The following is a 26,335-nucleotide window of genomic DNA, read 5'->3' on the forward strand; positions in this document are numbered from 1 at the left end:
TACCGGTAGGCATAATAATGTGTTAATTCCATGACTGTAGGTATCGTTATCGGTTGATATTGGAATCGGTATTTAAGAGTTGGACAATATCGGAATATCGGATATCAGCAAAAAAGCCATTATCGGACATCTCTAGTCTTTGTCGATTGAACTGATTGTATATTGAAAAGAGTGTCTGACAAGTTCTTTCTCCCTCTGATCGAACGGAAATAAAGACTTTTTTTGAGACCCGCACTGAATAGGTCTTTTTGTTAATTGTTCATATGTATTTATTTATAGTTAGTCCCAATCTATACATACCTTGTAAAAAATATTATTAATACGTTTTTTTCCTAACATCTAATAATAAACGTACTCGAACTGCATTTGTGTTGGTTGTGTCTTTAATGCACACCCTGCCCAAGCCAGAGACTCACAGAATAGAGCAGTGATACCTTCGCTGTCTATGGGGTGCTGTGTCTTGGTTTGAGAGCAGCTTTCTTCCTCCAACTTTTCAGCCTCCTCTTGTTGACTGTGGTCAAAATCCAGCAGCATGTTGATCAGTTCATTAGCTGCTTCCTCCACTTGCAAGCTCTTGGTGTGTAGACTCTGGGCTTGTTTTATACACAGGTCCTATGCTCACACACAAAACAAACGCACAAAAGTATTGCAGCTTTATGTTAGATCTTGAGGCTTTACCGTGGATTCATCCGGTCTCATTAGTCTCACTCAGCAGTTGTTTCTTTTTTTCTTTTTTTTTACCACTTGCCGAATCGGAATAAAATATGGATTGTAATAAATGAGATTCAGGGACTACATATCAGAGTGCATTGGCTTGTCTCCAGTGATTCAATACATTATTAATCATTTAACTATACTGCTGATTAATCACATTTAAAAACCCTCATTAATCATGGTTATTAAAACCTAGAAATGTTCCAATTCATTAATTATGCATTCAATGGCCATGGATGTAGTGCTGGCTGTCCAGAGTAGGGACCCGGGGTAGACTGCTTGCCTGTGCATTGGTTGGGAACATCTCTGCTGACCTGTCTCCGCTCAGGATGGTCTGCTGCTGGCCCCACTATGGACTGGATTCTCACTATAATGTTAGATCCACTATGGACTGGACTTTCACAATATTATGCTAGACCCACTTGACGTCCATTGCATCCGGTCACCCCTAGAGAGAGGGGTGGCGGGGGGAGGGGTGGGGCGGTCACCCACATTTGCGGTCCTCTCCAAGGTTTCTCATAGTCATTCACATTGACATGCGACTGGGTTGTGAGTTTTTCCTTGCTCTTAAGTGGGATCTGAACCGAGGATGTCGTTATGGCTTGTGCAGCCCTTTGAGACACTTGTGATTTAGGGCTTTATAAATAAACATCGATCGATTGATGAATTGGCATCACAAGGTTAAAGGGGAACCTCACTTTTGGGGCAATGTTGCCTTTCATTCACAATGCCTATGTAACACAAGAACTCAAGTTTTTTTTTGTTTTTTTATGCATTTTAACCCCTAAATAAACTTTAGAAAGACATGAAAAGACGCTCGTACGCGGCATCTTTGTTCAACCCTTTGGGTGGATTATGAATAATCTTTCATCTAAAACAGGAAGATATAAACATTCCATCAATCGGCATATCAGTGAGAGTAGATATTGGACAGTAGGTGTTTGGTTTTGTTTTGTTTTGTTTAGCACTTAGTTATGCTTAGTGTTTCTCTAAGCCAGATCTGTTTGGCACAAAGCTTCTCAAATTTGTTGTTCACCCCCCTTATATTCTGGCTCAAAATATACAGTAAGGTTCTGGATCATCATTTGTCCCAAAGTAGTCTTTGTTGCTCTCACAAAGTCTGCCTTGAGTAGTAAGTAGGTTTGTATTTGTTGAAGAGAAAAGTGTATGTTGTGATACCATCCATCCATCCATTTTCTACTGCTTGTCCCTTTTGGGGTCGCGGGGGGTGCTGGAGATTATCCCAGCTGCATTCGGGCCAAAGGCAAAACACATAAAGACAGACAACATTCACACTCACATTCACACACTAGGGCCAATTTAGTGTTGCCAATCAACCTATCCCCAGGTGCATGTCTTTGGAGGTGGGAGGACGCCGGAGTACCCGGAGGGAACCCACGCAATCACGGGGAGAACATGCAAACTCCACACAGAAAGACCCCGAGTCTGGGATCAAACCAAGGACCTTCGTATTGGCACACACACTAACCCCCTTTCCACCGTGCTGCCCGTTTTGTGACACGTCGATGAAATGAATGTTCCCATATATGCTTAAAATGGGAAAGATATGTAAATATTACATATTAATATAAATGTGCCCATTACTGCTTTACATATATACTTACAGTGTGTATATGAAACCTTGACGGAGGAGTTTAGAGATTTTTTAGAGCGCTGTATGGGCGGAATAGAACAGTGGTTCTCAAATGGGGATACGCGTACCACTGGGGGTACTTGAAGGTATGCCAAGGGGTACGTGAGATTTTTTTTTAAATATTCTACAAATAGCAACAATTCAAAAATCCTTTATAAATATATTTATTGAATAATACTTCAACAAAATATGAATATAAATTCATAAACTGTAAAAAGAAATGCAACAATGTTCAGTGTTGACAGGTAGATTTTTTGTGGACATGTTCCATAAATATTGATGTTAAAGATTTCTTTTTTTTGTGAAGAAATTTTTAGAATTAAGTTGATGAATCCAGATGGATCTCTATTACAATCCCCAAAGAGGGCACTTTAATTTGATGATTACTTCTATGTGTAGAAATCTTTATTTATAATTTAATCACTTGTTTATTTTTCAACAAATTTTTAGTTATTTGTATATATTTTTTTCCAAATAGTTCAAGAAAAACCACTACAAATGAGCACTATTGTTATACAATTTGATAAATCAGAAACTGATGACATAGTGCTGTATTTTACTTCTTTATCTTTTTTTTTTTTTTCAACCAAAAATGCTTTGCTCTGATTAGGGGGTACTTGAATTAAAAACAATTTCACAGGGGGTACATCACTGAAAAAAGGTTAAGAACCACTGGAATAGAGTGTAGTTAGTTGACTTTTACTAACATTTATTTACAATTTACAATGCATGCGTGTTCTCTTCTTACATAGAGATTGTAAATGACAGGTAAATTTAAAAAATCTGCAAACCAGAAAACAGATATCGGTTTTAATTAATAAGACAACTTTGCTATTAATCAATGTTTTAATTTAAGTACAGTTCTACATTTTTGGCCAATGTATCCCCGATTAAAGTTTTAAGGCTGAAAATATGCTAACTGGTAAGCGTATTTGGTTATTGCAGCATTGAGGAAACTACTGGTTATTCTATTGGGCACTCTGCATGTATTTATATTTACCCTGGTGGACTTAACAAAGTCCTCACAGGTGACTGGTTCATCTTCTGGGAGAATGCACAGCGTGCATGTGCTCATCTCCTGCAACACTGCATCTATCCTGAATTCTGCCAGGTCGTTCACTCTGTCCATCAACAGCTCCAGAGCCTCTGGAGGAGAGAAAAAACAGTCAGACGTGCACGAGACGACGATGGCAGGGAGACATTTGGAGTGACGGGGTAGGAGGAGCATGTAGAGAAAAGAAGTAAAAAAAAAAAAAGGGGCATGGTAAAATATAGGATGAGACGGGAAAGGATTGGATACAAGCTGTTTATTAATTATGCATGGGACCACACACACTGGAAAAATGCACACAGTGGGAGATGATATCATAATGTAAATTTCATCCGATGTCGCCTCTGCTGAATTGCAGGATGACTCATGTGTCAGCAAGTGAGATATTGATTGCACAGGACTATGTTGTGCCCCATCCTCCCCCTTCTCCCCACCTTTTGCCTACCTAAGGCTTTGTCGATGTTACTGAGGTACTTGTCAATGTTCATTGATGTCCAGTTGAAGCAGGTCAACCCTGGTTGTACTGCGTCATCCACCTGTCAAATTAATGATAACTGATTATGCACTCTGTACTTGTGTTAAAAACAGAATGTCTTAATGTCTTTTCAAAAAGAAAGCCTTTATAACTCTAATGATCCAAGATGGTATCATAAATGTACTAGTTTATTACTATTTCATGCCAAATTTAGCAATAATTGATGCACAGTGGGGTCGTAACATTTCTCGATCATACATTAAATGCAATATTACATTACATGTATTACATCCATTATTAAATCAAAGTATTCATAAATTCACACATTTAAAATTCAAAGTTCTTTTAGACCATAAAACCACTAGTATTATGCATTAAGTGAATAATTGTATGCTTCCAGAAGGTCTTTGGAGGATGTTTCAGGTCTGGACCAATTAGATAAGACGGATTTGTGGGTATGCAAAAGCAAAGGTATGGTCAACCGTAAAATAAAGATGTATATCATAAAAGGAGTAAATCTATGGAATAATAAAAAGGCACTTAACATGCTTAATTGATAGAAAACATATTTAAAGACAATATTATAGTTAATTGTAAAAATCAATTGGGCGCACACAACTGAAAACCGTGTGTAAAAAATTATGTTTTGTCCAGTATAAATCTTGAAACTAATCAATGAAAAAGAAAATAAGTATTAATTGACACCTGCTCAGTGGCCTTGTGGTTAGAGCAGGGGTGTCAAACTCAAATACAGAGTGGGCCAAACAAAGCCGCGGGCCAAGGTTGAACAAATTAACCTTCTAGGTGTTAGCGTTTATTGTAGCGTCCCGGAAGAGTTAGTGCTGCAAGGGATCCTGGGTATTTGTTCTGTTGTGTTACGATGCGGATGTTCTCCCAAAATGTGTTTGTCATTCTTGTTTGGTGTGGGTTCACAGCGTGGTGCATATTTGTAACAATGTTAAAGTTGTTTTTACGGCCACCCTCAAGTGTGACCTGCATGGCTGTTGACCAAGTATGCATGGCATTCACTTGTGAGTGTGTAGAAGCCGCTTATATTATGAGGCTTGGTCGGCACGCTGTTTGTATGGAGGATAAGCGGACGTGACGACTGGTTCTAGAGAACGTTAAAGGCAGTGCCTTTAAGGCACGGCCCCCAATATTGTTGTCTGGGTGGAAATCGGGAGATATTCGGGAGAATGGTTGCCCAGGGAGATTTTCGGGAGGGGCACTGAACTTCGGGAGTCTCCCGGGAAAATCGGGAGGGTTGGCAAGTATGAATATTTGCGGTGAACGCGGTGTTACAGCGGCACAGCCACTGTATAATACCGGTGGGCCAGCTCTCGTGTTAATTTGATATTGCCTCAAGGGCCAAATGAAATTATATGGCGGGTCAAATTTGGTCCTCGGGCCAGAGTTTGACACCCATGGGTTGGAGTGTCCACTCTGAGACTGGAAGGTCGTGAGTTCAAACCCCGGCTGAGTCATCCCAAAGACTAAAAAATGGGACCCAAAGCCCCGAAACTAGGCACTCAGCATCAAGGGTTGGAATTTGAGGTTAAATCACCAAAATGATTCCTGAGCGTGACCACCGTTGCTGCTCACTGCTCCCCTCACCTCCCAGGGGGCAGAACAAGGGAATGGGTCAAATACAGGGGATCATTTCACCACACCTAGTGTGTGTGTGACTATCAGTGATACTTTAACTTTAAGAAGGGTAAACAAAATAGAATGATGCTACAGGCTTTCTGACAAAATGCTTGAGCCTCCTCCACTGACTCCTCTTGATGCAAAGAAGCAGCAACTTTTCTATGGGTATACTTGCTGATGACCGAGCTACTCCACCGGTCCCTCAGAGTGAGTCCAGCCCCCCAGTAGAAATTGTGTGTGAACACTGCATGTCCACATCTTACTGTACCTTCGCTACATGCGGCGTGGCCAGCTGCTCAAAGGCACTCTGAATTTTTGCTCGCACTCTGGTGTTCTCACTCAACATCCACTGAAACATATACAAAGATGCAAACGATTTATGCAGAGTCAAAACCCTTTGTTCCAATAAAATGAGTATATTTTCTTTTGAGTGAGTATGTGCTGTTTGCCACCTGCAGCTTGTTGCAGTTCTTTTTCAGGGTGTCCTGTTTACGTTGCAGCAAAGCAGCAAACGGTGGGATCTCCAAATTAATCCGGCTCATGCAGTTTGCCTCTCTGATCTGGGTCAGAATCTCCGGGTCGAAGTTCACAAGCAACTCTTCTGTCTCTGGTGATCGAATCAGCAATGAGGCTTGTAGGCCTGCCCTGGAATCCTCAACCTGGATATCAGAGGTTAATGTGAGGTATTAGGTCATATTGCTGGGAATTTAAAATACTGTAATGTAAATCAATCAATGTTTATCAATCAATGTTTATTTATATAGCCCCAAATCACAAATGTCTCAAAGGACTGCACAAATCATTACGACTACAACATCCTCGGAAGAACCCACAAAAGGGCAAGGAAAACTCACACCCAATGGGCAGGGAGAATTCACATTCAGTGGGACGCCAGCGACAATGCTGACTATGAGAAACCTTGGAGAGGACCTCAGATGTGGGCAACCCCCCCCCTCTAGGGGACCGAAAGCAATGGATGTCGAGCGGGTCCAACATGATACTGTGAAAGTTCAATCCATAGTGGCTCCAAGACAGCAGCGAGAGTCCCGTCCACAGGAAACCATCTGAAGCGGATTAGCAGCGTAGAGATGTCCCCAACCGATACAGGCGAGCGGTCCATCCTGGGTCCCGACGAGCGGTCCATCCTGGGTCTCGACTCTGGACAGTCAGTACTTCATCCATGGTCATCGGACCGGACCCCCTCCACAAGGGAGGGGGGGACATAGGAGAAAGAAAAGAAGCGGCAGATCAACTGGTCTAAAAAGGAGGTCTATTTAAAGGCTAGAGTATACAAATGAGTTTTAAGATGAGACTTAAATGCTTCTACTGAGGTAGCATCTCGAACTGTTACCGGGAGGGCATTCCAGAGTACTGGAGCCCGAACGGAAAACGCTCTATAGCCCGCAGACTTTTTTTGAGCTCTAGGAATCACTAATAAGCCGGAGTCTTTTGAACGCAGATTTCTTGCCGGGACATACGGTACAATACAATCGGCAAGATAGGCTGGAGCTAGACCGTGTAGTATTTTATACGTAAGTAATAAAATGAAGAAAATTTGCAAGAAAAAATAAGTTTATTCTTGAAAATAAAAAAAATATGACATTTTTTGTCTTTTTTTACCTTTTTCATCCAGTTTTGATGGTAAAGTATCTCATACTCAAGCAGTACTGTTGCTACTCTGTTGTAATTCCTGATGATCTTCTTGGACTCCGGTTTGGAAAGAACTCCAGTATGCTGTACAAATAAACATGAAAGAGAACATATTAAAAAAAAATGTTAACACATGTATACTTATTTTACAAGACGGCGATGACTAATAAACCTTTTGAAAAAGATCCATGGGACCCTGGATCCTGCTGTACAGCTGTCGAGCCCACATGATTCGACCGGAGACAGGGGGCAAGTCTCGGCCGATTGGTGGATCCAGTTTCTGCTTGATGAAAAGACGGTACACCATTTCGATGTCTCGGCCAAAGTTCTGGAGAACATGTTGGTATTTTTCCTCAACACCCAGGTTGGGGATGCCCAATCTGTTTTATTGACAGAAAACAGAATAAGTTGATTTGGTTTTAAGATATGGTTTGAAAACCACTTTTGTAGAGGACGTTAAAGGCAGTGCAGTCACGGCAGCCCTTAATAATGTCGGCCGGGTGAAAATTGGGAAAAATTCGGGAGAATGGTTGCACCGGTAGATTGTCGGGAGGTGCACTGAAATTCAGGAGTCTCCCGGAAAAATTGTGAGGATTGGCAAGTATATTGCTAGGGCGGGGAAAGCCATTCATAGAAGGAGAATTCATTAAAAAGTGCATGTTGGATTTTTGAAGAAATCTTTTCTTGCGGCCCAGCCTCACCCAGTTTCTGCATCCAGTGGCCCCCAGGTAAATTGAGTTTGAGACCCCTGATCTTGATCATGATACATGCGGCACACCATGCTTTTTCTTACAACTACATACATTTTTACAAATTAGAATGCAAAAAAGAAAAAAATATTTTTGTCTCTCATTAGGATTATGATCATCTGCAAAATTTTAAAAAATGTGAAGTTCCCCTTCAAGTGCTTGTTGATATACATCTCATATGTTGTGCTTGAAACGTGCAGGGTTCATTATACCAGTGTTTTTCAACCTTTTTTTGAGTCAAGGCACATTTTTTGCGTTGAAAAAATCCAGAGGCACACCACCAGCATAAATCATTAAAAAACGAAACTCAATTTGACGGTAAAAAGTTGTCACAATTGTTGGATATGACTTCAAACCATAACCAACCTTGCATCACTATAGCTCTTGTCTCAAAGAAGGTGTACTGTCATAACCTGTCACATCACGCCCTGACTTATTTGGAGTTTTTTGCTGTTTTCCTGTATGTAGTATTTTAATTATTGTCCTGCGCTCCTTTTTTGGTTTCATGTCTTCCTTTGAGCGATTCAACAATATTTCAGTTGTTCTTATCTTTCTTTGTGGGGACATTATTGATTGTCATGTCATGTTCAGATGTACTTTGTGGAAGCCGTCTTTGCTGTCGTCCAGCATTCTGTTTCCTTTACTTTGTAGCCAGTTCAGTTTTAGTTTCGTTCTGCAAAGCCGTCCGTAAGCTTCAATGCCTTTTCTTAAGGGCACTCACTTTTTGTTTATTTTTGGTTTAAGCATTAGACACAATTTTACCTGCACACCGCCTCCCACTGTTTTCGACATCAACAAAGCAATTAGCACCAGCTGCCACCCACTGATGTGAAAGAGTATTACATGGTTACTCTGTCGAGCTCTAGACAACACCGACACTCAACAAAAACACATAATTTACAGACTCTAATTACTAGTTTGAAAACAATTTTAACCCAAATAGGTGAAATTAGACAATCTCCCACACACCAGACTGTATCTCACGGGACACTAGTGTGCCGCAGCACAGTGGTTGTAAAACACTGCTTTATACTTTGTAAGTTTTGTGGGACCTTTAAGAATATGTATCAAATCAAATCAAATCGAACATTTTTTAAACACCATTTTTCATGCACAGGCAAGTGGCAAACACAGAGACAAAAAATAAAAACAAAAATAACAATAATAGAAAAGTAGAAGAAAACACGGCTTCACGGTGGAAGAGGGGTTAGTGCGTCTGCCTCACAATACGAAGGTCCTGAGTAGTCCTGGGTTCAATCCCGGGCTGAGGATCTTTCTGTGTGGGGTTTACATGTTCTCCCCGTGAATGCGTGGGTTCCCTCCGGGTACTCCGGCTTTCTCCCACTTCCAAAGACATGCACCTGGGGATAGGTTGATTGGCAAAACTAAATTGGCCCTAGTGTGTGAATGTGAGTGCGAATGTTGTCTGTCTATCTGTGTTGGCCCTGTGATGAGGTAGCGACTTGTCCATGGTGTACACCGCCTTCAGCCTGATTGTAGCTGAGATAGACACCAGCGCCCCCCGCGACGCCAAAGGGAATAAGCGGTAGAAATGCATGGATGGGATGGAGAAGAAAACACACACACAAACATCACACACACGTACAGCACTATTGACACTAACAAAGCAAAAACCTAAACATGGCATGACATTGAGGATTTGAATAAAAACGCTATTTTTGAGCGCCCACACTGGAGAATAACTAAAATTAATTATAAAAATAAAAAAATTGTATAAAACATATGATAAACATAAATAATGTACATATTACACTAATAAGTAAAAAACATAAAATTGAGTGAATAATAGCAGAAATATTATATATTAAAATACAAACAACACAATAAAACAATGAAAATATTAATAAAATGATGATTAGTAAAAAGCCTGATTAAAAGGGTGTGTCTTTAGCCTTTTTTTTTATTTCAATGTTCTTTGTAATCCTGAGGCTCTCTGGCAAGCTGTTCCACAGATGGGGGCTAGAGTGGCTAAATGCCGCCTCACCGTGAGTCTTTGTTCTGGTATTTGGTAAAGCTAAAAGGCCAATCCCAGAGGACCTCAAGATCCGTGAGAGATGATATGGCAAAAGCGGGTGTAGCTGAGTTTTTTAATAATTGTAGACTTCTGATGTTATTTTCGGGAAAGCTAAAGAGCAGGGCATTACCGTAGTCTAAATGACAGGAAATTAAAGCATGCATTAGCACCTCCGTGTTGGCCTGAGAGAGGCGGACTGATATTATTTTCTTAAGATGATAAAAAATAATTTTTGTAATATTTTTAATAGGTGGGATGAAAGGGCTTCACGGTGGAAGAGGGGTTAGTGCATCTGCCTCACAATACAAAGGTCCTGCAGTCCTGGGTTCAAATCCAGGCTCGGGATCTTTCTGTGTGGAGTTTGCATGTTCTCCCCGTGAATGCGTGGGTTCCCTCCGGTACTCCGGCTTCCTCCCACCTCCAAAGACATGCACCTGGGGATAGGTTGATTGGCAACACTAAATTGGCCCTAGAATGTGAGTGTGAATGTTGTCTGTCTATCTGTGTTGGCCCTGCGATGAGGTGGCGACTTGTCCAGGGTGTACCCCGCCTTTCGCCCGATTGTAGCTGAGATAGGCTCCAGCACCCCCCGCAACCCCAAAAGGAGATAAGCGGTAGAAAATAGATGGATGAGATGAAAGCTACTTTGGGGTCAAAAAACACACTCAGATTTGTTTATAGACTTTGTTGGTTTAAAACCTTGTAATGTTGGTAAAACTTTCTCCCTCTGGTCTTCAGGACTTATAGCTAAAACCTCTGTTTTGTCCTGTTTGAGCTGTAGGAAATTAACTGCCATCAATGACTTGATGCTGTCACACCGCGGTGAGGGAAGTCTTGTGATTTACATGTTTTATTTTGAAAAGCAAATCCTCTTGTTTCAGATCACGGGCCCTTCTTCTGACGTCATCCCTGACCCTTGATTGTTTCCACCTGTTTCCCATTATCCTCATATCCTATTTAAGGTTCATTCCTCCTCTTGTCCTGTGCCAGATCGTCTCGTGCTTACGTGTCTTTCTAGCGTCCATGCCCATGTCCATGTCAATATCCTTGTCTTGCCTTTTTTCTGGTTTTCCTCTTTGGATCGAGAAATTATTTTGCTGTAATTTTGAGTTTACTTTTTCCTCCTTCCAGCGCCCTTTGTTATCCTTCGTCCAACCTAATTGGGGAGTTTTTGTGTTTTTCTAAATTCCGTTTTTTTGCCTCATTGATTGAGTGATTTTTTGTTTAGTCCTATTTAGTGTACATACTGTATATAGTTCCTTTTGTGTTTTTTCCTCCTTTTGGAGCAATTTATGTTATTGTTACTTTTAATACGACTTTATTGTTAGTTCATTCTCTTGTTAGTTACTTTCTCCTATTTCTTTGGAGTAATTTTGATTTACCTTTTTCCGGAATTATTTTCCACGTAGTTATTGTTAATTCTTGCGAAATACTTTTTATTCTGGAGGTAAAAAAGTCATTTCACAATAAAAGCTTTATTTTGGAACTTCCTCTCTGCATCTGGGTCCACTCCTTAATCCGAGTCGTGACAGATGCCACATTGTAAAAAAATGAAATCTAAGTAAGATTAAATATCTCAAATAAGGGTGATATTTGCTTATTTTCTGTCTGATAAGATAATTCTTCTCACTAAGCAGATTTTATGTTAGAGTATTTTATTTGTTTTAAAGGTTTTGGTCCTAAATTATCTCAGTAAGATATTAAAGCTTGTTGTAGAGATATTATGACATATATTGAGTATGCTTGAAAACTAGAATATCAATTGATGCAAAGCTGTGTCATTAACACTCGCAAGTATAAAACTACTTTTTTAAAATAATAATTTCTTACTTCAGGCATGAAAAAAAAAAAAATCATGATGCCGAGGCTTATCTCAAGAAAATGGCACTAACATTTACTTAATTTAAGAATATTTTTCGAACAAAAAGGTCTAATTTTTTGATGGCTTCATCTGGCCGGGATCTTCAGCTCTCACTGGATCGGTTTGCAGCCGAGTGTGAATCGGCCGGAATAAGAATCAGCACCTCCAAATACGAGTCCATGGTTCTCTCCCGGAAAAGGGTGGAGTTCCATCTCCAGGTTGGGGAGGAGACCCTGCCCCAAGTGGAGGAGTTCAAGTACCTAGGAGTCTTGTTCACGAGTGGGGGAAGAGTGTATCGTGAGATCGACAGGCAGATCGGTGCGGCGTTTTCAGTAATGCGGACGTTGTACCGATCCGTTGTGGTGAAGAAGGAGCTGAGCCGGAAGGCAAAGCTCTCAATTTACCGGTCGATCTACGTTCCCATCCTCACCTATGGTCATGAGCTTTGGGTCATGACCGAAAGGATAAGATCACGGGTACAAGCAGCCGAAAGGAGTTTCCTCCGCTGGGTGGCGGGGCTCTCCCTTAGAGATAGGGTGAGAAGCTCTGCCATCCGGGAGGAACTCAAAGTAAAGCCGCTGCTCCTCCACATCGATAGGAGCCAGATGAGGTGGTTCGGGCATCTGGTCAGGATGCCACCCGAACGCCTCCCGAGGGAGGTGTTTAGGGCATGCCCAACCGGTAGGAGGCCACGGGGAACACCCAGGACACGTTGGGAAGGCTATGTCTCCCGGCTGGCCTGGGAACGCCTCGGGATCCCCCGGGAAGAGCTAGACGAAGTGGCTGGGGAGAGGAAAGACTGGGCTTCCCTGCTTAGGCTGCTACCCTCGCGACCCGACCTCGGATAAGCGGAAGAAGATGGATGGATGGTCTAATTTTTTTTCTCCCAAGAAAAGTGCTCTTGTTATTAGAGAGAATATACTTATTTTAAGGTATTTTTGGGTTCATTGAGGTTAGCTAATTTTACTAGTTTTGGAAAGTCTTGACAAGCTGAATGTTCTTGTTTTATTGGCAGATAGTTTTGCTTAGTTCAAATAAAATAGCCCTAATTTTTGTTTTGTTTTTTCTTGTTTTTGAACACTGACTTTTTGCAGTGCAGCAATACAGTTAAAAGGCTCCTGTGTCATTGTGATGTACAACTGTGAATCACCAATTTTGTAGAAACTGATGCCGTGTCTCCTAATGACATCCTCAAGAGGCAGCATATAAAGATAAAAAGAATGGGACCGAAAATGGAGCTTCGAGGAACCCCACATCTATGTCAGTAATACTTATCTTAACTAGTCAAAGAAAATCTCAGAACCTTAAATTTTATTTTAATCTCTTGGTTAGGCAAAGTGTGATGATTGCAAAGGGGGAAAAAGTTGAAAAACAGGCTTACTGTTCAAACTTCTTCAGCACGTCAAGCGCTCGTTCTGTATTTTGAATTTTATCAAATGTACAATCCATAAAACTCTTCAGCTGCACCTGTATACACACAAATACTTCTCAGGTAACATGTCCAGTTAACAAAGGAAAATAAGTCAATAAGATAGATGAATTAATGTTCAACATACATGAAGTTCAGAGGTGCTTTTGCAAAATTCCTCATAGTCGACATCAAAATCGGTTCTTCTCTGGTCGAGGAAACTGTAATGTTTAGTCTTCATGTTCAGAACGATTGCCTACAATGAAAATAACACAATAATCAGAGCTCTAGAAATCAATGTTATTGTTTTGCTGCAAACAAAATGGGATTCTAACTTGTTCAATCTTATATTATTGTCATTTATAATTAGAATTAACAGAGAGATGCTATAAGTTGGACATTACCTCCCATTTCGCCTGCATTTCCGCTGTCTTGTTCATCCATGAAGGCACAGGCAGACAAAAAATCTGATTATTATCAATGAAAATATGTAAAGATAAAAACAAGATTAAGCTTGGTATTAAATGAAAATTTAAAAAAAAACTAACTCAAGATAATTACGCTTGTTTTTTCATGAAAATGTTGGAGTAGCTTGAAAATGCCCACTAAATATGAAGACTAAAATATGAATATGAAACACACATTTTGAATACATATTTAACAATTTACTTGAAACTGAGTGGCCGCCATCTCCAGTCCTTCTATCTTTGAGTCCTGCAGTGCCGAGTAAGTGGAAATAGATGCTAACATTTCCAAGATCTTGTTGAGTCGTCGCTGGAACGTGTCGAACTTCCCAAAAATGTACATCTCGCTGAAGTCAAACTGTCTTACTGTTGGAGTTTGCTCTAACTTCTCCTTGGTCTTATGGAAACACTGCTGATACTCCTGAAAATTAAACATGCAACGGGCAGGTTGACTTCGGGATGCACAAGACACCTTGTTCAAGGTAACCTTGAATTGGATACCTGGTTGAGGCGGATGGCAGCTCGGATCTTTTCTTCTACAACCTGCTGGGGCTGATCCCATATGGAATTTTCACCATTATTGGTGATGTAGCCTTTGCAAGCTGTTATCATCTGGTTTGTTACCTGTAAAATATAACATGAAAGAATATTAAAATATTTGCATGTTATTTTATTGTATTTAAAGGTGCGCTTTGCAGTGGTAAAGCTGCTGCCTTAAGGGCAAGCTATAACCCTTTTTAGAACCCCTTATTCTGGTCGGACCATGATAGCTATGCACCACAAAACACATGCACGTAACAAAAAGATAAACGCTATGTTACAAAAGCAATGTTTGGAAAATTGTATGATTTCACTCATTTGTTTAACAACCACATACATCATATAATACATTTTTAAACCTCTCAATCATGAAGATTTTGTTTAAGTGCATGCTTATGAAGGAAAATTTGTATTCTTATGCAGGCAAAAAAAATGTTATGCAACGAAAACAAACAAAACAAAAATAAAAGATTTGCAATCAAAAACAATTTCTAAACAAAATGATGGATTTGTACCCCCAACAATTAATTTGTAAACATAAAATTGATTTGAAACAGAAAACTGGATTTGCAACCAAAAGAAAATAGAATTGCAAACCCACAAAAATCTACAAACAAAATAATGGGACGGCGTGGCGCAGTGGGAGAGTGGCCGTGCGCAACCTGAGAGTCCCTGGTTTAAATCCCACCTAGTACCAACCTCGTTACGTCCGTTGTGTCCTGAGCAAGACACTTCACCCTTGCTCCTGATGGGTGCTGGTTAGCGCCTTGCATGGCAGCTCCCTCCATCAGTGTGTGAATGTGTGTGTGAATGGGTAAATGTGGAAGTAGTGTCAAAGCGCTTTGAGTACCTTGAAGGTAGAAAAGCGCTATACAAGTACAACCCATTTATCATTATTTATTAAATTACAAAACAAAAAAGCCAACAAAAATAATGAGTTTGGAACTAAAAAGATGTACATACAAAATGTTTTGCAAACAAAAGTAATGGCTTTAAAATAAAAAAAAGGAAGCAAAAATAATAAATTTGCAACAAAAGAAGATTTGCTAACAAAAATGTAAAATGTAAAACTAAATGTGCTGAGGACAGAAGTAGTCAGCAGTCATGGTTTAATGTTCCAGCTATAGATTCCAGTCGTTTTATTTGGGTCCACCAGTAATTTTTCACAAGATGTAACTTCTAATAGTGTCGAATCATTCATTTGTAAAAATTTGTTTTTTAACTATTGGTAACACAGAGTATGCAATCCGTCACTGGTTTAATAGTTTTGGGTTTAACTGTTTTTGTTTGTTATGAGCCTGCTACGTATTTCACCTTTAAAGGAGCCCTATTATGCAAAACCAACTGTTTTACTTTTTGGTACCTGCTGTTGTGTATTTGGGATCTGAATAAGTCTCGAAAATTTTAAATCAAACTGTGGAAGCATCGCAGAGATTTTTACAATATTGCCTTCCTTTATACTTCCTCCAAACGATGGAATTTGCCCAATTTGTGACGTTTTTCCCATTAACGACATCAGCAGATTATCCATATACAATAGCGATTCACCCTAAGTGTTTTCCACGTTTCCACCATTGGAGTCTGACGATGTAGTCAGTAAGCTCCCTCTTTTTCTCTATCCTCTTGTTGTGGGGCAGACTGGCTCGCACATGCACATGCATCCTCCGCTGTTGCCATTTCTAATACAAACCCCGTTTCCATATGAGGTGGGAAATTGTGTTAGATGTAAATATGAACGGAATACAATGATTTGCAAATAATGTTCAACCCATATTCAGTTGAATATGCTACAAAGACAACATATTTGATGTTCAAACTGATAAACAGTTTTTTATTTTTTTCGCAAATAATCATTAACTTTAGAATTTGATGCCAGCAACACGTGACAAATAAGTTGGGAAAGGTGGCAATAAATACTGATAAAGTTAAGGAATGCTCATCAAACACTTATATGGAACATCGCACAGGTGTGCAAGCTAATTAGGAACAGGTGGGTGCCATGATTGGATATAAAAGCAGCTTTCATGAAATGCTAAGTAATTCACAGACAAGGATGAGCGAGAGTCACCACTTTGTAAGCAAATTTTCAAACAGTTTTATAACATTTCTCAACAAGCTATTGCAAGGAATTTAGGTATTTTATCATCTACGGTCCATAAAATCATCAAAAAGTTCAGAAAATATGGAGAGAAAAAACATGTCAAGATAATGGCACTAACATTTACTTAATATAAGAATATTTTTCAACATATTGAGCATATTACGGACTTTTGATCCCTCAGGCGGTACTGCATTAAAAACCGACATAAGTGTGTAAAGGATATCACCACATGGGCTCAGGAACACTTCATAAAACCACTGTCAGTAACTACAGTTGGTCGCTCTAAGTCTGTAAGTGCCCGTTAAAACTCTACTATGCAAAGCCAAACCCATTTATCAACAATATCCTGAAACGAGCTCAGATGGACTGATGCAAATTAGAAAGGTGTTCTGTGGTCTGACGAGTCCACATTTCAAATTATATTTGGAAACATAGGACGTGGTGTCCTCCGGAACAAAGAGGAAGATATAGGCGCAAAGTTCAAAAGCCAGCATCTGTGATGGTATGGGGGTGTATTCATGCCTAAGGCATGGGTAACTTACACATCTGTGAAGGCATCAGTAATGCTGAAAGGTCCATACAGGTTTTGGAGCAATGTATGCTGTCATCCAAGCAACGTTATCATGGACGCCCCTGCTTATTTCAGCAAGACAAGTGTTACAACAGTGTGGCTTCGTAAAAAAAGAGTGCGGGTACTTTCCTGGCCCACCTGCAGTCCAGACCTGTCTCCCATCGAAAATGTGTGGCACATTATGAAGCGTAAAATACGACAGCGGAGACCTTGGACTGTTGAACGACTGAAGCTCTACATAAATCAAGAATGGGAAAGAATTCCACTTTCAAAGCTTCAACAATTAGTTTCCTCAGTTCCCAAATGTTTATTGAGTGTTGTTAAAAGAAAAGGTGATGTAACACAGTGGTGAACATGCCCTTTCCCAACTACTTTGGCACGTGTTGCAGCCATGAAATTGTAAGTTAATTATTATTTGCAAAAAAAAATTAAGTTTATGAGTTTGAAAATCAAATATGTTGTCTTTGTAGTGCATTCAATTGAATATGAATATGGGTTGAAAAGGATTTGCAAATCATTGTATTCCGTCTATATTTACATCTAACACAATTTCCCAACTCATATGGAAACGGGGTTTGTGCAAAGCAGCGTATAGTTTGGACTTAATCTGTCAGTAAATTTGTAATGGAAGTGCGAAAAAATACAATAAAGAAAATAATGAACAAAATAAGACAGAAATGCCCAATCCTGAAGAAATGGTCAAAAAGCTGCTATGCTATGCCTAATTTAACCAAATAACCACCATTACATGATATGTAGCCCACAAGGAAAAAAATTATAATAGGACCCTTTTAAGTTTGGTATTTTATCTTTGTTCCATACTTAAATGAGTTGGTAATTACACCCTGCTATTACGTTGTAAAGATTTCAAATTATTTTTCTTTTAGAAAAAATAGATAATCTGTCCTTACCACATGATGACAGCTGGGCACAATAAAAGCTTGATATAAAACATTTTCATTGTTACCTTGACAAAGAGTGATGTAATCTTTTCAGATGTATTGTAGTAGCGAGAGATTCTGTGAATCATCTGGATGGCATTTATGAGACCGGGAATGGCATCCACCATGGATACCTGTTTTAAAACAAACATGTCAAGTCCATCTCTGTATAAAATTATTGGCACAATTGAGTTTCTTTTAAATGGACCATTTGACTTACAGGGTCACTGTTGTAAAGAGGATCACAAAACTTCTCCAAGCTGTAAAGATACTTGACGTTGTCTTTGGCCTCGTTGGCTGAATTAGTTATCCTTGTGTCCAGTTCCCGCCACAACTAGAAGGAATAAACCAACATGAAGCATACAAATGTACTATATTGCAATGCGTCCATCCCAAATTGGATAGATTTGAGCAAAATGATAATGTTATCTCAAAATAATATGTCACCTTGATGATTTTAGATTTAGCCATTAAAAGCACACCAAGCACTGCTTTTACATCAGGACTCTTAAGCTGATCCAGAAGATAGTTGAAGCGGGACATCCGTTTCTTCCAGTGATCAAGCTCTGCCCGTGGGCCAAGGTCCTCAGCTTCTTTTCTCAGTTGGTCACTTTCAGCTAAAACCTAAAGCACCACAATATTTGTGCAGTTTTTCATAGATGTGGAGTCAATTTTTAATACCTTTTTAAATACGGTAAAAAGTAAGTAAATGAGTACATTTTATTTATACAAGGCACTTTTCACAGAAAAAAAATCACAAAGCGCCATACATAGGTGAAGTAAAACAACAATTCAATTAAAACAACAGGGGCAACATCATACAAATGATACAAAGTAGATAAAAAAAATTATAGTTAAAGGTGCATTCACTAAATGCTTTAGTAAAAAGAGAAATTGTTGAATGTTTCTTAAAAGTTTCAACACAGTCAAGATCACGGAGGGACTGGTGAAAATTGTTCCAGAGTCTGGGAGCTATAGAATGCCAGGTCTCCACAGGTTTTAAAACTACTTTTTGAGATCTTTAGAAGACCCTGGCCTGAAGACCGGAGGTTGCGGCCTGAAGAGTAGAGGCATAGGAAAAGAGTGATGTACTGAGGGACACCACCATGCAACGCATGCAATATCAGGACTAAAATCTTACTCTCAATGCTGATTTTAACTGGAAGCCAATGAAGACTGGTTAGAAAGGGAGTGATACAGGCTGTTCTGGATGCACCGGTCAAAAGTCTGACAGACACATTTTGTACAGTCTGAAGACTCTTTAGCGTTGACTTGTTGAAGAGAGTGAAAAGGGAATTGCAATCGTCAATGCGAGATAAAATGAACGCGTGAATGGTCATTTCGAAATCCAATTTGGACAACAAATTTCACACTTTAGAAATATTTCTGAGATGATAAAAATTGTTTTTGGATGTGAAAAATGGATGGATGGAAAAGTACAATGACCATTTGCACAATCAAATTATATCCAAACATGAGATGTTCTTACTGCAAAGAGTTTAGAATTGTGATTGTAGACAAAAGCCTGGCTGGCTAATTCAACAGTCTTGAAGTAGACAGGGAGTAAAGTTTATAATGTACACGTGGCGCAGCTACACTGGCTGGCATCCATTACACTCATCCCCCCTCCCAAACCTCACTTTTATCCAGGTCACGGCACCACTGTCACCCAGGTGGTTTGGCCCCATGCCTTTATGCCATTTCACACGGGGAAACTCTGATTGTTCGCATGAGAAACGGATGTGCTCACCGCCAAACCAAAAGCCAGCCGGCTAACTCGGAGTGAGTGAGTGAGTAAGTGAGTGTGAGTGGAAGTGGGTTTTTTTAAACATACACATGGGCAGCCACACTAACAATCGCATTTTTTTTCAAATACTGGGGTCATTTTTAATTTAAACCATGCAAGCAAGTTAATTATACATCCATCCATCCATTTCTACCGCTTGTTCCCTTTTTGGGGTCGCGGGGGGCACTGGCGCCTATCTCAGCTACAATCGGGCGGAAGGCGGAGTACACCCTGGACAAGTCGCCACCTCATCGCAGGGCCAACACAGATAGACAGACAACATTCACACTCACATTCACACACTAGGGCCAATTTAGTGTTGCCAATCAACCTATCCCCAAGTGCATGTCTTTGGAAGTGGGAGGAAGCCGGAGCACCCGGAGGGAAATCATGTTAATTCAAATTCAAAAGTGTATAATATATAATTTGACAGCACCAATAAAAGTACTATCAAATCCCTATAAAAACAATATAAAGTACAGTGTTTCAATGAAGGTATAGAGTAATAACCAACTTACCTGTTCGATCTGTTTAATCCAGACTTTCATGCAGGCTTCTATCTTCTCTATGGTCTCTGTGTTGTTGGCTGCTGCCATGTAGTCTGATGGGCCTTTCAGCACCCGCAGGTCAAATGTGTCACACCCTTTTAAGGTAACCTGGACATAAGTCATGAACGTAGTTTTCTTTAGCTGAGTTCTGTGCAATGCCTGAAATGAATTCAGACCAATCAAAATGACCGTGACTGGGTCGTCACACTTTGTATGATACCCACCTTTTCTCGCAAGCTTTCCTGTGCCCCAGCCAGAACAGTCACAAAATTTTCCAAGGATGAAATAAAGTCCTGTTTAACGGCTTGGGCCTGTGGACTAGCCAGCTCTCCCCAACCATGGTTCGTCTTTGTTAGTGTCGGAATGAAGACTTCAGAAAGCAGCTGTTCCACACTTTTTAAAATACCTCCTTCTGATGTGTCCAGCATATTGAAATTGACATCCTAGATATAAAAACAGCATGCATGAACCATGGAACTGCTGAGCACAAATAGTAGACATAATTATTAAAATTTTTCACTCAGTAAGCACACAGCTACAGGGACTGTGTGTTAGAGACTAATGTTTGAAACTACTGTATGAGAGAATATATCGCTTTAGTCCCTTAAACAGTGAGTCTTTACTAATTTTGAATAACATGGCTGGTAAGGTATTCTAAAGTCTGGGACCAGCAACGGAGAAAGGCAGATTCCCACACTTTATATCTGGACCTAAGACCTCCAACTCCTGTTGGTTGGCAGACCCTAGAGCTCGACTTTGGTATTGTACATTTATCCATCCATCCATTTTCTACCGCTTATTCCCTTTTTGGGGTCGCGGGGGGCGCTGGCGCCTATCTCAGCTACAATCGGGCAGAAGGCGGGGTACACCCTGGACAAGTCGCCACCTCATCGCAAGGCCAACACAGATAGACAGACAACATTCACATTCACACACGAGGGCCAATTTAGTGTTGCCAATCAACCTATCCCCAGGTGCATGTCTTTGGAAGTGGGAGGAAGCCGGAGCACCCGGAGGGAACCCACGCATTCACGGGGAGAACATGCAAACTCCACACAGAAAGATCCCGAGCCTGGATTTGCCACCGTGAAGCCCCTGTACATTTATGGCTTCACTTGAATAAGATAGACCAGTACCATGAAGTGCCTTAAAAAAACAATAACAGTTTAAAATCAACTATAAAAGGGACTGGCCGCCGGTGCAGAGAGTGCAGAACTGGGAGTGACATGTCGCAGTTGTAATCCAGTTGATTACGATTTATAGAGAACTGGTTGACATACATGACAGTAGTCTGTTAAAAGCATGGGTAGCCATTTTACTTTAGCCACAAGGCTCATAACAACAATCAATTTGTTTGGCAAAATTCAAATTGTTGTCCAGATTACCCCCCAGATTATTTCCAACTAGTTTGCAGTCGGGGACAAGAGAACCCAGATCAGGGACAGCATTAGAGAGAATGTAAGAAACTGATGTGATACCCATGCTTTGATGTCTTTCACGCAGTTCAAAATGGAATCCGAACCCAAATCTGGGACAGCATAAGGGAGAACGTTAGATCTAATCACAATGCAATGGACTCATTTAAATGTAAGAGAGTATGTGATAACCATGTGTGGGAGGAGGTTGTGATCAGCACACTGCAGGTGTAAAGGTCAACGACCCCGTCTGGGCTGCTAGAGACAGCGCACCCTCAGACGGGGGCGTGGCATGTGTAGGACGGCGAGACGCAGCTGGCAGGTGATTAGATTTCGCAGGTGGTAGGCGTGAATCCAATCAACTGTTGTCTTTAACAGTGAGCGTCCGGCGGAGGAGGAGAGGCGGATGAGATTGAAAAAAACATCTGAAAAGATTGATGTGATATACTGAACTGACGTGGTACATTAAAATTTGTGAACCAAACACTGCTTCCTGAAGTGCTAACTGGAGCGGATAATGGAACGACCTTTACAACCGGCACCCAACGGAAAAAGAAAAGAAAAAAAAAAAGAAAGACGAGCTGCGATGTCATCGCCAAGCCCCATAGAGGCGCTGGGACAGCTACTGGCAGAGGTGTGTACCGCGAACCACCGGCAGATGAAGGCGATGCAAAGCAAGATAGCACAGCAGAGCCAGGTTCTGCAGAGGCTGACGGAGAGGGTCGGAGCGGGGGAACACGCGGCAGCGAGGCCAGCGTTGACGGCAGTGGGCATGCACTGGATGGCGGAAACGGAAGATCCTCACAGCTTTCTGGACATGTTCGAGGCGACGGCGAAGTCATGCGCATGGCCGGAGGAGGAGTGGGCGGTGGGGCTGTTGCCGTTGCTGGTGGGAGAGGCGCAGCGAGCGGTGCTCAGCCTGCCACCAGCATCCCGGGTGAGCTACCGGGACATGAGGAGGGCGGTGTTGGACCGGATGGGAGGGTCAAAGGAGGACCACAGACGCAGGTTCCAAAACATGAAAGTCGGACCGGAGGAGCGGCCTTTCGCCCTGGGCCAACAATTGAGAGACGCCGTGACAAAATTGGCTGCAACCCGAAAGAACAGAAGTGGTAATAGAACAAATAATTTTGGAACAATTCCTGGAGGCGATCCCGGCGCGGACGTCAGCATGGGTCCGCTACCACCGGCCACAAGGGGTAGCAGCGGTGGTAGCCTTGGTGGAGGACCACCTGGCCGTATATCAGGAGAAGGGGAAGGAAGAGAAGGCTGCAGGAGGAGCGGAACGGCCAATACCGGCGCTGCGCAGAATGCGGCCGCGGCCAGCAGAGGGAGCCCAGCCGTGGCCCAGGCCACGAAACAACCCAAATTTGCTTTCTCCTCCTCAGGACCAGGCCGCGGCGGACACTGTGTTTCCCCCGCAAACGGCGCCTCAAATGCCGGGGTAGGTGTGCTGGAGGTGTGGGCCTCTAGCTCACCTGCAACGGGAGTGTCCAGCGATGTAGGTGGCATTGAGTAAGGTTACACGGGTCCGGGTTAAATGTGTGCATGGAGATATTCACGAATACCCCGTTGTGCCGGTGGAAATGTTTTTCAAAGGGGGAAAACATGGTGTAAAGGTGGCTGTAAGTTCGCGCCTGGCGTACCCCTTAATCTTGGCACCAAATTGGTCGGGATTTAAGGGGTTAATAAAGCAGTGCGCAGAGGTACGTTCATGGACGGTAGGGAAAAGGGATACCCGCGCTGTTCTCATCGACAACGCAAGATTATCCAACGCTGCCGAGGGGGAGGAGGAAGGCAGGGACTTCCCAGGAAGTTTCCCCGGTGCCCCAATGGCGCCCCATGGATGATTTTCCGCTCGAGCAGTCTCAAGATGACACTCTGCGCGCGACCTGGGACCAAGTGCTTTCGATTGATGGGCAGCGGGTTCGCCGGGGGATAACGCAGAATTTCCCTCACTTAACATTGATTAGGGACAGATTATACATAGTGAGCCGTGACACTCAGACCGGGGAGGAAATCACCCAATTGTTGGTGCCAAAAAGCCGTCGGGAAATGATTTTCCAGGCGGCACATTTCAACCCGATGGCCAGGCACATGGGCTATGATAAAACACTTAATCGGATAATGGGCCGGTTCTATTGGCCAGGCATTTGGTCAGACGTGCGCCGTTGGTGCACGGCCTGCCCGGACTGTCAACTAGTCAACCCCGCAGCCACCCCTAGAGCACTTTTGCAGCCATTACCACTCAAAGAGGTCCCGTTTGAGCGAATTGGCATGGACCTCATCGGGCCATTTCACTCGAGCACCCAGGTATATTGTTTCGCGCTAGTCTTTGTGGATTATGCAACGCGCTATCCCGAGGCAGTGCCAATGCGCTCAGTCTCTGTAAAGAGTGTCGCGCAGGCACTGTTTGAAGTTATCTCCCGAGTAGGAATCCCGAAAGAAATTCTAACTGACCAGGGCACGTCCTTTATGTCACGCACGTCAAAGGAGCTGTACGGATTATTGGGGATCAAATCTATTCGGACCAGCGTGTACCACCCACAGACGAATGGGCTGGTGGGGTGGATGAATAGAACTTTGGAAATCCATGATCCGTAAGTTCGTAAACGGTTGGATCCCCTGTTATTTGCAGTACGGCAGGTTCCCCAGGCCTCAACAGGATTTTCTCCATTTGAACTGTTGTTCGGCCGGAAGCCGCGTGGGGTACTGGACCTAGTTAAAGAAAGCTGGGAGGAAGGTCCAAGCCCCAGTAAAAACGAAATTCGGTACGTCAAGGACTTGAGAGCAAAACTCCACACATTAGAGCAGTTGTCACGTGAGAATTTGCTCTAAGCCCAAGAACGTCAACAGCACCTGTATAACAGGGGGGCGCAACTCAAACAATTTTCACAGGGAGAGAAAGTATTTGTATTACTTCCAACATCCCCCTCCAAATTACTCGCCAAGTGGCAAGGACCCTTTGTGGTCACACGACGAGTAGGTGACGTGGACTACGAGGTCAGGTGGCCTGACTGGGGCGGGGCAACACAAATATACCACCTCAACCTATTAAAAGGTTGGAGGGAAGCGGGGCCCGTCTCCATGGTGACGGCGATAGCAGAGAGCGAGGAGCTAGGTCGGGAGGTTCCCCACTTCACCCGGCATTCCCTCTCCGCTGTGATAAACATCTTACGCTGTCACAGAAAGCAGACGTGGCTAAATTGCAGCAGCCTTTTGCTAACGTGATCTCCCCCCTGCCAGGCTGCACGACTCTCACCCAGCATCACATAGAGACCAGCCCAGGCGTGATGTTGAGGTCCTGGCCTTAATATAGAAGAGTCACACAGTGCATGGTGCAGCCCCATAGTTCTGCTAGGGAAGAAAGATGGGTCTGTACGTTTCTGTGTGGACTACCGCAAGGTAAATGATGTGTCACGTTTTGACGCCTATCCAATTTCCAGGTCGATGAGCTCCTGGACCGGTTGGGCACTGCTTGTATTTTTACAAAACTGGATTTGACTAAGGGCTACTGTCAGATTCCCTCGTCTCCAGAGTCCAAGGAAAAAACGTCATTCCTCACTCCGGAGGGTTTATACCAATTCGTGACCCATCCGTTCGACTTGTTTGGTGCGCCCGCCACATTTCAGAGACTCATGGACTGGGTGCTGCGACCGCACGCTGCATATGCTGCCGCCTATCTGGATGATGTCATCATCCAGGGGAACAGCTGGGCGGAGCATATGCAAAGGGTGGGGGCGGTACTCGACTCCCTGATGCGGGCAGGGCTCACCGCCAACCCGGCGAAGTCCGGGGTTGGCCGGAGGGAGGTACAGTATCTGGGGTACCACTTGGGGGAAGGCCAGGTGCGGCTTCAGGTAGATAAAACCGCAGCAGTTGCGGCCTGCCCGACCCCGAAGACGAAAAAGGAGGTGAGGCAGTTTTTTGGGCTGGTGGGCTACTACCGGAGGTTTCTCCCCCGGTTTGCGAACCTGACCAGCCCACTTACTGTCCTCACCCGGAAATGTGCCCCGGATCCGGTCCAGTGGACGGAGCAGTGCCAGCAGGCATTCGAGAAGGTGAGGAAAGCACTTTGCGAGGAGCCGGTACTGCACATTTCTTATTTTTCTATCCCGTTTTGTTTGCAGGCGGACGCGTCGGGAAGAGGACTGGGAGCCGTTTTATCCCAGCAGCGGGGGTGCACCGACCATCCGGTCCTGTATATCAGCAGGAAATTATCAGAAAGAGAGGTCAGATACAGCACGGTGGAGAGGGAGTGCCTCGCCATTCGGTGGGCTGTCGCTGCCCTCCGGTACTATCTGCTGGGACACCAATTCAGCCTCTGCTCGGACCACAAAAACCCTCTCGTGGCTCCACCGCATGAAAGACGCCAATGCGCGGATCACCCGGTGGTATCTCGCTTTACAACCCTACAATTTCAGAGTGATCCATAGGCCGGGAGCGCAGATGGCCGTGGCGGATTTCCTCTCCCGCACTCAGGCAGAGGGGGAGGGGGGAGTAGGCGCGGCCTGACAATATCCCGGCCTAAGGCTGGCAGTGGAGGTATGTGGAAGGAGATTGTGATCAGCACACTGCAGGTGTAAAGGTCAGCGACCCCGTCTGGGCTGCTGGAGACAGCGCACCCAAAGATGGGGGCGTGGCATGTGTGGGACGGCGAGACGCAGGTGATTAGATTTCGCAGGTGGTACGCGTGAATCTAACCAACTCTTGTCTTTAACAGTG

General features: G+C 42.8%; 1 protein-coding gene across 1 annotated transcript in view; it reads right to left on the minus strand.

Annotated features, from left to right (window-relative positions):
* Positions 1-26,335, minus strand: part of dnah5 (dynein, axonemal, heavy chain 5) — a 240,506-nt gene that overhangs the window by 207,215 nt on the left and 6,956 nt on the right. The window contains exons 6-22 of the mRNA XM_061914766.1: positions 20,420-20,638; positions 20,166-20,303; positions 18,309-18,485; positions 18,082-18,195; positions 17,888-17,995; positions 14,210-14,332; positions 13,914-14,129; positions 13,649-13,675; positions 13,393-13,500; positions 13,218-13,303; positions 7,364-7,571; positions 7,162-7,275; positions 5,994-6,200; positions 5,810-5,890; positions 3,865-3,955; positions 3,369-3,514; positions 435-612 (exon numbers count right to left, since the gene is read on the minus strand). Of these exons, the coding sequence (XP_061770750.1) occupies positions 435-612; positions 3,369-3,514; positions 3,865-3,955; positions 5,810-5,890; positions 5,994-6,200; positions 7,162-7,275; positions 7,364-7,571; positions 13,218-13,303; positions 13,393-13,500; positions 13,649-13,675; positions 13,914-14,129; positions 14,210-14,332; positions 17,888-17,995; positions 18,082-18,195; positions 18,309-18,485; positions 20,166-20,303; positions 20,420-20,638 (2,341 nt within the window). The remainder of the gene's footprint in view (positions 1-434; positions 613-3,368; positions 3,515-3,864; positions 3,956-5,809; positions 5,891-5,993; positions 6,201-7,161; positions 7,276-7,363; positions 7,572-13,217; positions 13,304-13,392; positions 13,501-13,648; positions 13,676-13,913; positions 14,130-14,209; positions 14,333-17,887; positions 17,996-18,081; positions 18,196-18,308; positions 18,486-20,165; positions 20,304-20,419; positions 20,639-26,335) is intronic.

The sequence above is a fragment of the Nerophis ophidion genome, linkage group LG11 (assembly GCF_033978795.1).
Source record: "Nerophis ophidion isolate RoL-2023_Sa linkage group LG11, RoL_Noph_v1.0, whole genome shotgun sequence".
In the NCBI taxonomy this organism is placed as follows: Eukaryota; Metazoa; Chordata; class Actinopteri; order Syngnathiformes; family Syngnathidae; genus Nerophis; species Nerophis ophidion.